General features: G+C 42.1%; 1 protein-coding gene across 1 annotated transcript in view; it reads left to right on the top strand.

The window, feature by feature from the left end:
* Positions 1-9,069: 9,069 nt before the first annotated feature.
* SLCO4C1 (solute carrier organic anion transporter family member 4C1) overlaps positions 9,070-13,438 on the top strand; it is a 149,059-nt gene continuing 144,690 nt past the window's right edge. The window contains exon 1 of the mRNA XM_073545164.1: positions 9,070-9,577. Within this exon, the coding sequence (XP_073401265.1) occupies positions 9,157-9,577 (421 nt within the window). The 5' untranslated portion in view covers positions 9,070-9,156. The remainder of the gene's footprint in view (positions 9,578-13,438) is intronic.

Genomic DNA, 13,438 nt, shown 5'->3' with positions numbered 1-13,438 from the left:
TCTTTTCACATACCATGCCTGGGTTAGTTAAAAATGGGGCCCATCATATACTGGAGCATTACAAATGGGGGACATCAGACACTGGAGCAGCATTTACGGGGCCCATTATACACTGGAGCATTAGAAATGGGGCCCATTATATATGGAACATTATTAGGGCCTATCATACACTGGAGCATCATCCATGACGCCCATCATATACTGGAGCATTATGTGGAGCTCATCATATACTGTATGGAACATTATATGTGAGTGACCAATTATTCTGTATGGAGAAATATATGGGGCTCATTATTCTGTATGGCGCACAATGTGGTGGCCATAATACTGTATTGAGTAATATACTGTCCTTTTTTTGAGCTATTGTACAATTTAAAATAGATCAGTCATGTCATTTAAGCAGTGAAGTATTTGTCATTGTACTATACCTATATTTCTGTGCCGTATCGGAGCATCATGAGTTGTGGTATGTGTTAAAGGGGCGCACTGACACTCTTTGGCCCAGAGCACATGAAAACCTGGAGCCAGCCCTACCCTCCCACAACTTTAGCCAAATAACCCCGAGTTTTCAATGCGTAACTATTATTATGAAGTAAATTAAGGTTGACAAGCTTCAGTAATAAGAGTTGATGTTTTTGGCATTGAAATGGGCACTGTAGGTGTGTTTACTGTCCTCCACTGCCTGCCGACTTTGCTTCCCCATTGACTTGCATTGGGTTTCGTGTTTCAGTCGGCCTCCAACTTTTCCCTATAGTCGGCCGATTTCGTTCGACCCGACTTTTGCGAAAGTCGGGTTTCATGAAACCCAACTCGACCCTGAAAAATGCAAAGTCGCTCATCTCTAGGGGCAACGGGTTGGAATGGATGTGGAGAGGGCTTAAGGGGTGAGAGGGAATGGCATTGGAAGACAACTATTTGATAATTGTTTCTTCTATTTTTCATTTCATTTTTCTGTGTTCAACAGGTAGCATGAATAACATGATAAAGCTATAGTTTTAGGTTAGAGGTCTCAAACTCAGCCGGGTAAATGGGCCGCACATAGAAAAAATATAAATATAAAGGGCCGCATTTTTTGCTGGAGAAGATTACGTTTTTAGTGACACCATTATTTTTGTATGTCACCATCATTTTTAAAAATTTGGGCTTGTTTATTATTCTTTTTAATGGCGCTTATCACATAGGTTATGGTACTGGTCTTCTTTTTTTACATAACCTTTTAAATAAAAGAGCATTTTAAGTGGCCAAATATTTTTCCATTATTTTTTCATACTGTATTTTAATTTTTTTTTTTTAATCGTCTCAGGGGCCCGAGGGCCACACAATGAAGCCTTGGGGGCTGCATGCTGCCTGCAGGGCACGTGTTTGAGACCCCTGGATTAGGTTGTCGCAGATGAAGTGATATAAATCATGTTTTTTTTAGTTTATTACTTTTGAGCAATAAGTACACTCTGAACATTGATATTGCAATATCAAAAAGGAAAAGCCATAAAATTATAGAAATCGCAGGATGGATAAACATATTGCCTATATGCAAATGATGACAAAATAGAACATTTTTAACCCCTCAATGACCGCCAATATGCCTTTTAATGGCGTCAGTTAGTGGTACTTATTCCTCAGCACCACTTTTTAACGGCTCTGAGAAATAAGGGTATAGCGCCCCCAGCGTCGGAAAACATGATTCGGGTCGGTTTTTACCAGTGTTGCAATCCCTGTTATTCACAGAATAACTGCGACAGCAAAAAAAAATCCGATTTCCAATTTTTTCTTTCTCTCTCTAGCATACCAGAGGAGAGAGAAATGGGATTCCCTGAGCTCATACGGTACCTCCAGCATCCCTGGCACTTGACATCTTCTTCCTGGAAGAAAATGGCGGTCACATGCGCAATGCACTATGTTTTGTGTTTATTTATAAAAAAAAATATCAAAAATTTGACAGAAATGTCCAAATATTTGCAATTTTCAAACTTTGAATGATTATCCGTTTTAATCCAGGGTCACACTTGGGAGAAACTCGCACGAGTCTCGCATCTCAATACCCGGCACTGCCGCCGGCACTCGGGACTGGAGCGCTCAGCTTCATAGAAATACATGCAGCCGCACACTCTGGTCCCAAGTGCAGGTGGCAGTGCCTGGTATTGAGATGCGGGACTCGTGCGAGTTTCTCGAAATTGTAACCCTTGCCTAATCCAGATAGTCGTTCCACACAAAAACATTACTAAATAAGATTTTTCCCTCATGTCTGCTTTACATCAGCACCATTTGTAAAATATTCTTTTATTTTGTTAGCATTCTACAAGGTTTAAAAATGTAGCAGTCATTCTTTATTTTTTCAAGGAAATGTATGATTTTTTTTTTAGGGACCTGTTCAGTTTTGAAGTGACTTTGAGGGTCCTATATATTGGAAAACCCCAAATGTGATACCATTTTAAATACAGCACTCCTTAATATATTCAAAATTGATCTCAAGTAGTTTATTAACCCTCCAGGTGCTTTTCAGTAATTAATGAAATTGGCAAGGCAGGAATGAAAAAAATTGTTTTTACCATCTAAATATTTCTAACTTCTGAACAAGTTGCTATAGCCGGCAGACTCTAAGGCCATTATTTGGCAATGAATTGCAATGGCACAATGGCAGCCAGCAGGACCACACAATCATAATTTCAGTATGTCGATGGCGTTAAAGAGGAAGCCCCCACACTCTTTTAACCATGTAGATGCTGTAGTCACTATTGACAGTAGTATTTAAGGGGTTAAATGGCCATGATCAGTTCCAATGCTTATCTTTGTTGATGCAAGTTGTCAGCTATAGTGAACCGCCGACAGCAGCTGGATTGTCACCTGTCGGAGGATGCTATTCTCCTGTGTCTCAGGTCCGTAAAAAGATGTATGGGTGGTCAGTAAGGGATTAAGAAGAGGCAACCTGATTAGTTGCTATAGGCAACGGCTCCATTTTTGTTTTTTTGCCAGTTTTGTCATTGCATCCCTATGATACATCTGGTTGTTCGTATGTTATTCAGTATGCCACAAATTGGTATGTGTGAATAAAGCCTAAGCAAGGACAGTCACACAAATACTCCCATTCTATGGTCTTGTGTATGTAAACACTGAGGTATACCTAGAGGAATAAACAATCATATACTGTAGGTATAATAAGCAGACCAGATAATATAATATATAGAATATCCAGGGATGACTTGATGAAAGCAGTGCCTTGCTATTACATTTATGGAGTCGTAGCAGAGGTTTTCTGCCGTCATATTTTTCTATAATATAATCTAATGTGCAGTAATATGTCGCCCAGCTAGTGTATAGTGAGAGGAATCCTAGCTACTCATTACACAAAGGTGTTCCAGTCACTGATCAGGTATGAAACAAAGTCCATAATTTTGCTGCATTTAGCTTTTTCAGATTTTAGTTTTCCGATATTTATAGTATTTATAGTAACATCTTTGGGGCATCTCTCTATATAAAAATCAATGTGTATATGTGTATCACCAACCAGTTACGAAGCATCTTTCATTTCACCAGAGCTGTTCAAAAGAAGCTAAACTGCGATTGGTTGCTATGACCAACAGTTTTCCTTGCAACCAATCACTAAGCATCTCTCATTTCACCAGAGCTGGTTAAAAGTAGCTGAGCTGTGATTGGTTGCTGTGCCCAAGTTTTCCCACTTGACAACACCTCAGCAGACACTGACATGGTGGGAGAAATCTAGCATCCCCAACTCAGTGATGGCCGGTGGACACCGCATCTGGAGGCACGTTTGCCCCTCTCCTATATACTGACAAGCTCATTACCTTAGAGAGATCATTCTCCTCAATGCATAAAGCACCATCATCCTTTCTGATAGATGCCTATAAGCTCTACACAATCTATATACTACATGTAACTGAAGAAGGTCACATTGACCGAAACGTCTTTTTTCGTGTACTACAATAAACCGCCTTACAAATACCTTTAAGTTGAGTGCTATATTTCATATTTGGGGCTCTTCAGCTAGTCAGTTATAAAAATGAGTGTAAGGCCGGAGTCAGACACCACATTTAAAAAATCGGTCCGATTTTGTCATGCGATAATCGCACAACTTTTTTCGTATGTTGATCCGTATGTAATCCGTTTTAAATGCGATGATGCGATTTTCTCGCATCTAAGCATCCGTGTGACATCCGTATTGCATCCGGATGACGAGATTTTCGCGCCGGCTTGCAAAATAGACATAAAATGGATCCCAATGACCGGTTAAAACACAAACGAAAGAATAGATATATACACATAGAACATATATATATGGGTCGCCCTCCCTGGGCTGTGGGGTACTCGGTACCGGGCCCGATGAGCTTTAATGGGAGATGTCCTAGCAGCTGGGACCCGGTCCGTGGACCTGGGCGCCCATTGTAAAACACTGGGGAAATGTTCAGTGTGCTTATGATGATTAGAATGAATGAGTCGTGACGCCACCTGTGGTATTCGGCAATGAAGATGTTAAGCTGACGCTGCAGACAGATCCTCTGGGACAGGTGGTGTGGTGCAGCAATGATGATGTAGCCCTCCACAGGCAGGGCTGTAGTCCCAGGGCAGAGTAGGTGAAGTGACACTTAGATGGTGTTGTGTCGGCGCAGGGGAGGTAGCAGTGCCGGGCAGGTTGACGCAGGAATAAGTGGAGGACACCAGGGCATGTAGTTCCAAAGCTTTACTCACAGTCTGTTGTGGCACAAGAGCCCAAATCCGTGCCGTGTCCTCCAGGTCAGTAGCTCAGCCAACTTCCAGGCAAGATGAAGTACTCCTTTCCAACACTCCGCCAACATATGTGCCTTTTCTGAACGTCTCCCTCTTAGCGCCTTTAGTGAAGTACTCACAGTACTGAGTTACACTGGAGTTCCTCCTGTCAGATGTTCCTATGAACTCTACACGTACGGCAGACAGCTGTAGCCTGCTTCGGGGCCTCCTGGCTACCAAGTCCCGGCTCACTATCGTTGCTGTTGTGCCCCTAAGTCTTGTGTGGGAATAAAATGGTGACAACTTCTATTCCTCCAGTGTCTGTCGCCGGACCATTAGTATCCAAACAACCTCGGGGACCAGACCCCGGCCTTGCGCTTAAAACTTGGGAAGGGTTCTCCTCTAACCCTAATCCTTAGTTCTCTTCTTCTCCACACGTTCCGTTCTAATCCTTTCCCTCTTATGGAGAGTCAGGCTTTCTATCAAAGTTCCTTTCCTGTGCCAGCAGACCCAGATCACTGAGGTCGGCTGTAGCACTCCCTTCATCCATCCCACTCCGGGGACCTCCTCTCACAGACTGACCTCGTCAGACTCCTGTGACAATCTGACTCCATCCTAAACTCTTCCCTCTTTTTGTGCAAAACTAAACTCCACCCGCCTCCCAGCACGCTTCGTGTTCCAAGCAGCGAGCCACCAAAGGGTGCTTTGCTACACTACTATGTTGTGTGGGATGCATGTGTTGGAGCGTGGTCAGGTGTCTCCACCTTACCTGGATGGTGGGGTACCACACCTCAGGAGGAGGTGCAGTACCTCTGTGGCGACTGAACCCTCAGAGGCGCCACATATATATATATATACATGTCATTGAGACATATATATATATATATATAGTTATATTTCATAGACTTCTACATAGCATAATAGCCGCTAAATCAATTGCCGGCATCTGTAAAATTATTACAGAACCCGACATGAAATGACACATGGTACATACAGTAAACCATTTCATTTCATTTAGTTTTTTATATGTATTTGACTAATAATTATATTACTGTATGTGTGTAAAATTTGGGACATGTAGGTGTTAAATTAACGGGTAAATTTGCTGAAAAAATTGCGTGGGCTCACGCGGTAATTTCTCTGCCAGAGAGGGAAAGTCAGTGAGTGAGGGCAGATATTATAGTCTAGAGAGGGACCATTGTTTTTGGCCCCTCCCTTGCTAAAAAATTCTGCCTTCATCCACCCCAGAAAAGGCGCATCTATAAGATGCACCTTTTCTGGCACTTTGCCTCTCTTTTCCCATTGCCTTTAGCAGTGGCTCATGTCACCTTGCTATTCATGTCGGGTTTTGTAACGATTTTACAGAAGCCGACAATTGATTTAGCGGCTATTATGCTATGTAGAACTCTATGAAATATAAATATATATATGTGTCTCAATATATATATATATACTGTATGTATTCTATGTATATATATCTGTTCTTTCCGTTCTTTATTAAACATGTCAGTGTGATTTTAATGTATCAAGCACTGAATTGCTGGCTTTTCTAAAGGACACCAGTGTGTATTTCTCGCAAGTCACAAGCATAGTCCATGTTTTCTCGCACCCATAGACTTGCATTGGCGAGCCTCGGTCGAGATACGCGAACAATCGCAGCATGCTGCTATTTCTCTCTCACGTTTTATACAAAAAAGGATGATGGAAGCTGACCCATAGATTAACATTGGCCCGAGTGCTACGCGATTTTTTATCACCTAGCACTCGTCCGTATCCTACGGTAGTGTGACTCCGGCCTAAAGGAAACCTTAAGATATCCATCCAATCGGGTCACAGCTTTCATTTAATTATTTGTATGCTAAAAATATGAGAAGGAACCTGATTGGTTGCTAAAAGTAACTCCTTTGCCCTTTCACAATAATTGACATTCAAATTACAGGGATGCTGCATTTACCCCATAATGTCTGTCAGTGGTTAGCAGGGCTGCAGTTGGAAAATGTGACATCTTTCTGATAAAGTAGGAAAGTCCTGCATTCCAAATGCAGCTCCTTGGACAACACAAGTTTCCCACGATAGAAAAGACCACACTTGGTTTTCTGTCCCCACTCATAATGATGAATTCACTAATTTTATGCCATAAAACACCATTCATATTTGAAGTTGCACAAAAAAATTGTGACTTTTGGTATTTTTATGCCAGTATTTACCAGCTCCATCAAAATGGGAACAGATGGGGTGTTACAGGGTTTGGCAAAGCACACCAATCTAATTAAAGTTATGTTTCCTTTTGTAACTTACTATATAATGTACTCCAGTCTCGGACTGGAGTACATTTCTGGCAGAAGTGAGAATTTCTATCAATGAACATGTTGTGGATCTGATGTGGATTTTCCATTGCATAGTCACAGCATTTCCGCAGTTTTTCTACTTTGATTTTACATCAAAATCCACATTTGTTACTTGTAGATTTTGTTGCTGAGTTTGCTTGGAATTTCATCCTATCCATTGAAATTGTGTAATTAGGCCCTAAGGAACCAGTTTTTCTCCAGAATATGACCCCGTTTCAAGAAGACTGGTGCTTTTCACATTTGTCTTCATGGGGGGCAGGGTGGAGTGCACGGTGCCTAATTTATAAAAGCTATATGCCCGCATATGCAGAAAATTTCTGCATGAAAACTGGACTCCTTGCCAGAAAACGCGTGTTTTTTTCGGCGCATTTTTTGCGTGTCCCCAGACACATAGAAAATAGCTAAAAACGCGGACTATTCCACAAAATTAATGAGCATGCTGTTTTTTACCGTGAAGCGTTTTTTTCATGGAAAAAAGCATAAATATGCATAAAAAGTGCGAAATGCATTAAAATCAATGGGATGCTTCTTTTAAGCGTTTTTTCTGGTAAAAACGCTTAAAAAACACGAAAAAAACGCTTACGTGGGCACACAGCCTAAGAGGGCACACCCCTTTATGAATCAGGGGACATGCATAATGGTGTGGGCTTCACCACAAAACTTACTCCAGTCGGAGACTGGAGTAATATTTGAGACGTAAGAAATGACAATGCTCCTCTGACCCCATGTCCTCCTGCTTTGATGGACTTGGGCGAAAGTGGTGTGCAAACGCCAAAAGTCGCAAAACTTTTGTGCGAAGCTGCTCAGAAACATTGCGACTTTTCAAAGTTTTCCATCTGGGAAAATTGGTCCTATCATACTGATCAGACTCTATTCAGAGTTGGATCTGATGGTGGAGATATAACAAAAAAGTTTCTCAACCTTCTCCTTTATGTCAGTCTATGAATAAACCTTTATTCTTTAAAAATGATGGTTTACTACTACATGTTCTCAATTATACGGAATACCAGATGGTGGCCTGATTCTAACGCATCGGGTATTCTAGAATATGTAGGTAGTTTATTTATGAAGATTTAAGAATAATGCAATTAATACACAGGATTTTCCAGGTAAAGTCGCAGGGCGCGACCAATCAGAAAAGTGTGGTTCAAATCCCGCAGCAATTCGCGGGCGGACTGCACCTGTCGCTGATTGGTCGTGACCGGCCGGCCGTGAGCAATCAGGCTAGCGCCGGTCATCTCCCGGCTGCGTCGCCGCTGATCTCCATGTGGCAGGAGATGACCCGTGGCAACCGTCGGGAGATCAGCAGCTAGCACCGCAGATCTCCCGATGGTAGGGGTGGCATGCGTCGTTCGAATTCTTCGCCAATTCTCCGGACTGCTCCTGTTGCTGATTGGTCGCTGCCGGCCGGGCACGACCAATCAACGACGCGGGATTTCCATTACAGAGAGACAGACAGAATCAGTTAGACGATTATATAGTATATGTTTGCCAAACAGTAGTTCCTGCAGCACCATTGAACATATCAATGTTTAGTTCTTGTGGAACCACAAGTTGCAGGAAAGACAGGTAGTTTTTTAATTGATGTCAGTTTGCATGATGTGCTAATCCATCTAAAGTAAAAAGAAAGGTTCCCATTCCTCCCTGCCAAAAACTGCCTGTAGTAACATGCCTGTAGTAAGCAGCAGTGATCTTTGCATAGGACACATAGATCTTAGTAACTAATTAATAGGTGGAAGTCATCTGTATTATTATATCCTTGCATCTGAATAGATTGTAAATGAGAAGAGAAAAAAAAGAACTTCTGCTTTCTGTGTCAAAATCTGGGTGTTGCCCAAGGAGCCAGCATGTGAGCATACAGTGTATGATGAGAACAGGGGATATAGACTGCTGGAAGAGGAGGGTGGAAGGTGAAGGAGGTGGAGGCCAGGTACAGTAGGCGTTGTCTGCTCATGTGATCCATGCCCTTAGCTTGAGAGACAGGGAAGCAGGTGAGATAAGGGGGTGGGAGGGGTGTTTCCTCCTTGGCACGTGAATTCACCCCAAACTATAGCCAAGGAAAAAAAATAGAGGTGTCTCCACCTTTCTTATGACTCAACATATGTCTGACAAGGATGATCTCGTTTTGCTTCATTTGCCAAGTAGCAGAGGAACATGTGCACCATGCACAGATAACTTCTCAGGAGGCGCACTGCTGTCATTCCAAGGATCCTTCAAGAAGCTGCTCTCCTTCACTCACCCCAGACCGGACTGTCAAGTGTATGTCATGGAAGAAGGCATAGATAACCCTGCATTCACCTCCTTGGATGATGTGGGCTTAAAATCCATTGATAAAGGAATCAGTAAGGTAAAAGATGGAGAGAAGGAGAAATCACAATGCCACCTGTTGGATGAGGAGGAGATCATAGAGGGTCCTTATGGATGGGGCAAATTTACTCCAAGCGTCCTGCAATGCTGTAACAATCCCAAGGGCTATCTAGTGATGTACAGCCTCCTGGCAGTCATGCAAGGTGAGCACTGTAGTAATGATATTCCTTTCTGCAACTAATCCTGAGCTCTGTGCAATCATGTCAGAGAAGATTGACCAGAAAAGTCTGTCCACTGTGTATATATTCACGACACGTGTCTACAACATCGCAGCCTTATATTTAATATACACCACGCCATTCTGTCCCTGCTATCATGCACTTATTATTATTGTGTATATATTAGTGCACAGAACATATTGTTACCATTTACTCCATGTATCAGCAATCAGACTTCATAATCTCTCTGAGTATTGGTACATACATTATCCCATGAGTGTAGATTTTGATGTTCCTAATATATACAGAATATAAGGGAATGCTAGTAAATATTTTGCATGCTAAAGAGCTGTTGCTATGTATCAGTATGTCTATTATACCAAAACGTTCCCTGAGATATGAGCTAGGACCCCTACCAATCGCTAGAACAGTGGATTTTAGAATGTTCTTTGGAGCATGGTTACCCTATAACTTTTGTTTGTGAGATCTTTGGCTCTCCAAGTATGACATAACACAATTTCTCACTGAAATGAATGATACTGCTTATAAGAAAATAGGAACTTATTGAAATAATTCCAAATCTAAAAGCCAAAGGGACCTAGTACTATGAACACATTGGGATAGTTCTAAGAGTCTCACCAATAATAAACTTCAACAGGACTTTATTGAATCTCTAAATCCATTGATTGATTGATCTGACCGAGATTGGAACTCATTGCACGAACTGGCTGGTGACTCTCCCGACCCAACCGAGGGTGACAACTGCATAGAAATACATGAAGCCATCACTTTGGTAGTGAGAGCCATAGGCCAGTCCATACATTACGTTCCAATCTCGATCCATTTATATGGCCAACTGAGAGCGCCCTAAGACTATGAATATTTGGTGAAGTTTTGATGTTGCCACATTTCTGCACTTATTGAGTAAATTAAGCTACTGCCAATGCCTGATGCTCTTTCATGATGACCTGGAGAAGTCTTGCGATTTAATCGCAAGTCACACGTGTGGTGCATTTTCAATGCGATTTTTAATCCCATCCATAGACTTGCATTGTCGAATCCGATCCGAAAATCGGTGACAATCGCAGCATTCTGCGATTGTCTCGGTCCGAGGAACGGATCCGATAAAAAAACGCATGATGGGAGTAGCACCATAGAATATCATTGGGACGAATGCAATGCGATTTTTTATCGCATTGCATTCGTCCGATTTAATCGCTAGTGTGACTCCGGCCTAAGAACTTTATCCACCGCATTGTAAATGAAGTTGACTGAAGTCAGTAATATGTCAGGCTCTGTTCACATGTCCGTTTGTCCTCCGCTTGTAATACATCCAGTATCAAAGTAAACTGCATCCATTACAAATGGAGCAAAAAAGTGCCCATACTTTGGTTTCCATTTTGCATCTATTTTTGTTCCTTCTGTAGCAAGCAGATTACTTTTTACTAGAGGTGGCTTTCAACACTTCTACTTTTCTGGGCATGTTCAGACCAAAAAAGGTAAGACATAAAAGAGGCAGATGTATACGTGCACTGTTTGTCTGCAATAATATAGCAGTACTATGTGCATGAAGCCCGGACTATATGTGAACACGACCCTCGAAGAAAAGAAAAAATAAGAAAGAAAAGAGGAAGAAAAACTGAGACAATGGTCAATGAAAAGTTATAAATTATGTAGCAAAAGAGAGAAAGGATGGCATTCACCGTTCTATCGTAGAAATTCTTTATTGGTTAAAAGGCATTGGCTCGGGAGGAATGTACAAAGAGTGGACAATGGCCGTTTCACGCACTTGCGCTTCTATGGACCCAGGTGCGTGAAACGGCCGTTGTCCACTCTCTGTACATTCCTCCAGAGCCAATGCCTTTTAACCAATAAAGAATTTCTATGATAGAACGGTGAGTGCCACCCTTTCTCTCTTTTGCTACATAATTTGATTTCATGTTTTTCACTGGATTGAGCACCCGTTCTGATGGAAATATGGCATTCGGTCCAGGTGTGTGATTTGGACTGCAGTCACGGAACTGCTTTGGGGTTTATGAGCAGTGCCGAATCCTCCCTTTCACTTGAAAAGTTCTAAATGTTTATTAAAAATACATTAGCAAGCAGTGGTATAGCTCTGCTATTAAAATGAAAAGGAGGGGCGCATATCAATAAAATGTAAACTGATTGCAATATATGCAGTATACCATATATACTCATGTATAAGCCGACCCATGTATAAGCCGACCCCCCTAAATTTGCCACAAAAAACTGGGAAAACTTATTAACTTGAGTATAAGCCTAGTGTGGAAAATGCAGCAGCTACTGGTAAATTTCAAAAATAAAAATAGATACAAATAAAAGTAAAATTAATTGAGACATCAGTTGGTTAAATGTTTTTGAATATTCATATTGAATCAGGAGCCCCATATGATGCTCCGTACAGTTTATGATGGCCCCATAAGATGGTCCATACAAAATATGCCATAATACGCCATATATAAAGCTGCACAAAGGTTAATAATGGCCCCATAAGATGCTCTATAGAATAATATGCCCCATATGCTGCCCCATAAAGGTTATTGCCCCATAAGATTTCCCATACATTATGCTCCATAGATTATGCCCCCATAAGATGCTCCATAGATTATGCCCCCATAAGATGCTCCATAGATTATGCCCCCATAAGATGCTCCATAGATTATGCCACCATAAGATGCTCCATAGATTATGCTCCCATATGCTGCTCCATAGATTATGCCCCCATATGCCGCTCCATAGATTATGCCCCCATATGCTGCTGCATAATTATGGCCCCATACGCTGCTCCATAATTATGCCCCCATATGCTGATCCATAGTTTATGCCCCCATATGCTGCTCCATAGAATATGCCCCCATATGCTGCTCCATAATTATGCCCCCATATGCTGCTCCATAGTTTATGCCCCCATATGCTGCTCCATAATTATTCCCCCATATGCTGCTCCATAGATTATGCCCCCATATGCTGCTCCATAATTATGCCCCCATATGCTGCTCCATAGAATATGCCCCCATATGCTGCTCCATAGTTTATGCCCCCATATGCTGCTCCATAGAATATGCCCCCATACTCTGCTCCATAGTTTATGCCCCCATATGCTGCTCCATAATTATGCCCACATATGCTGCTCCATAGATTACGCCCCTATATGCTGCTCCATAATTATGCCCCATATGCTGCTCCATAATTATGCCCCCATATGCTGCTCCATAGAATATGCCCCCATACTCTGCTCCATAGTTTATGCCCCATATGCTGCTCCATAGAATATGCCCCCATATGCTGCTCCATAGTTTATGCCCCCATATGCTGCTCCATAATTATGCCCCCATATGCTGCTCCATAGATTATGCCCCCATATGCTGCTCCATAGTTTATGCCCCATATGCTGCTCCATAGATTACGCCCCTATATGCTGCTCCATAATTATGCCTCATATGCTGCTCCATAATTATGCCCCCATATGCTGTTCCATAGAATATGCCCCCATACTCTGCTCCATAGTTTATGCCCCCATATGCTGCTCCATAATTATGCCCACATATGCTGCTCCGTAGATTATGCCCCCATATGCTGCTCCATAATTATGCCCCCATATGCTGCTCCATAGATTTTGCCCCTATATGCTGCTCCATAATTATGCCCTATATGCTGCTCCATAATTATGCCCCCATATGCTGCTCCATAGAATATGCCCCCATACTCTGCTCCATAGTTTATGCCTCCATATGCTGCTCCATAGAATATGCCCCCATATGCTGCTCCATAGTTTATGCCCCCATATGCTGCTCCATAATTATGCCCCCATATGCTGCTCCATAG

Source organism: Dendrobates tinctorius, unplaced genomic scaffold (assembly GCF_039654945.1).
Source record: "Dendrobates tinctorius isolate UK_male_01 unplaced genomic scaffold, ASM3965494v1 ptg000003l, whole genome shotgun sequence".
Classification (NCBI taxonomy): domain Eukaryota; kingdom Metazoa; phylum Chordata; class Amphibia; order Anura; family Dendrobatidae; genus Dendrobates; species Dendrobates tinctorius.
The sequence above is the reverse complement of the archived record's forward strand: the minus strand, read 5'-3'. Positions and strand labels throughout refer to the sequence as shown.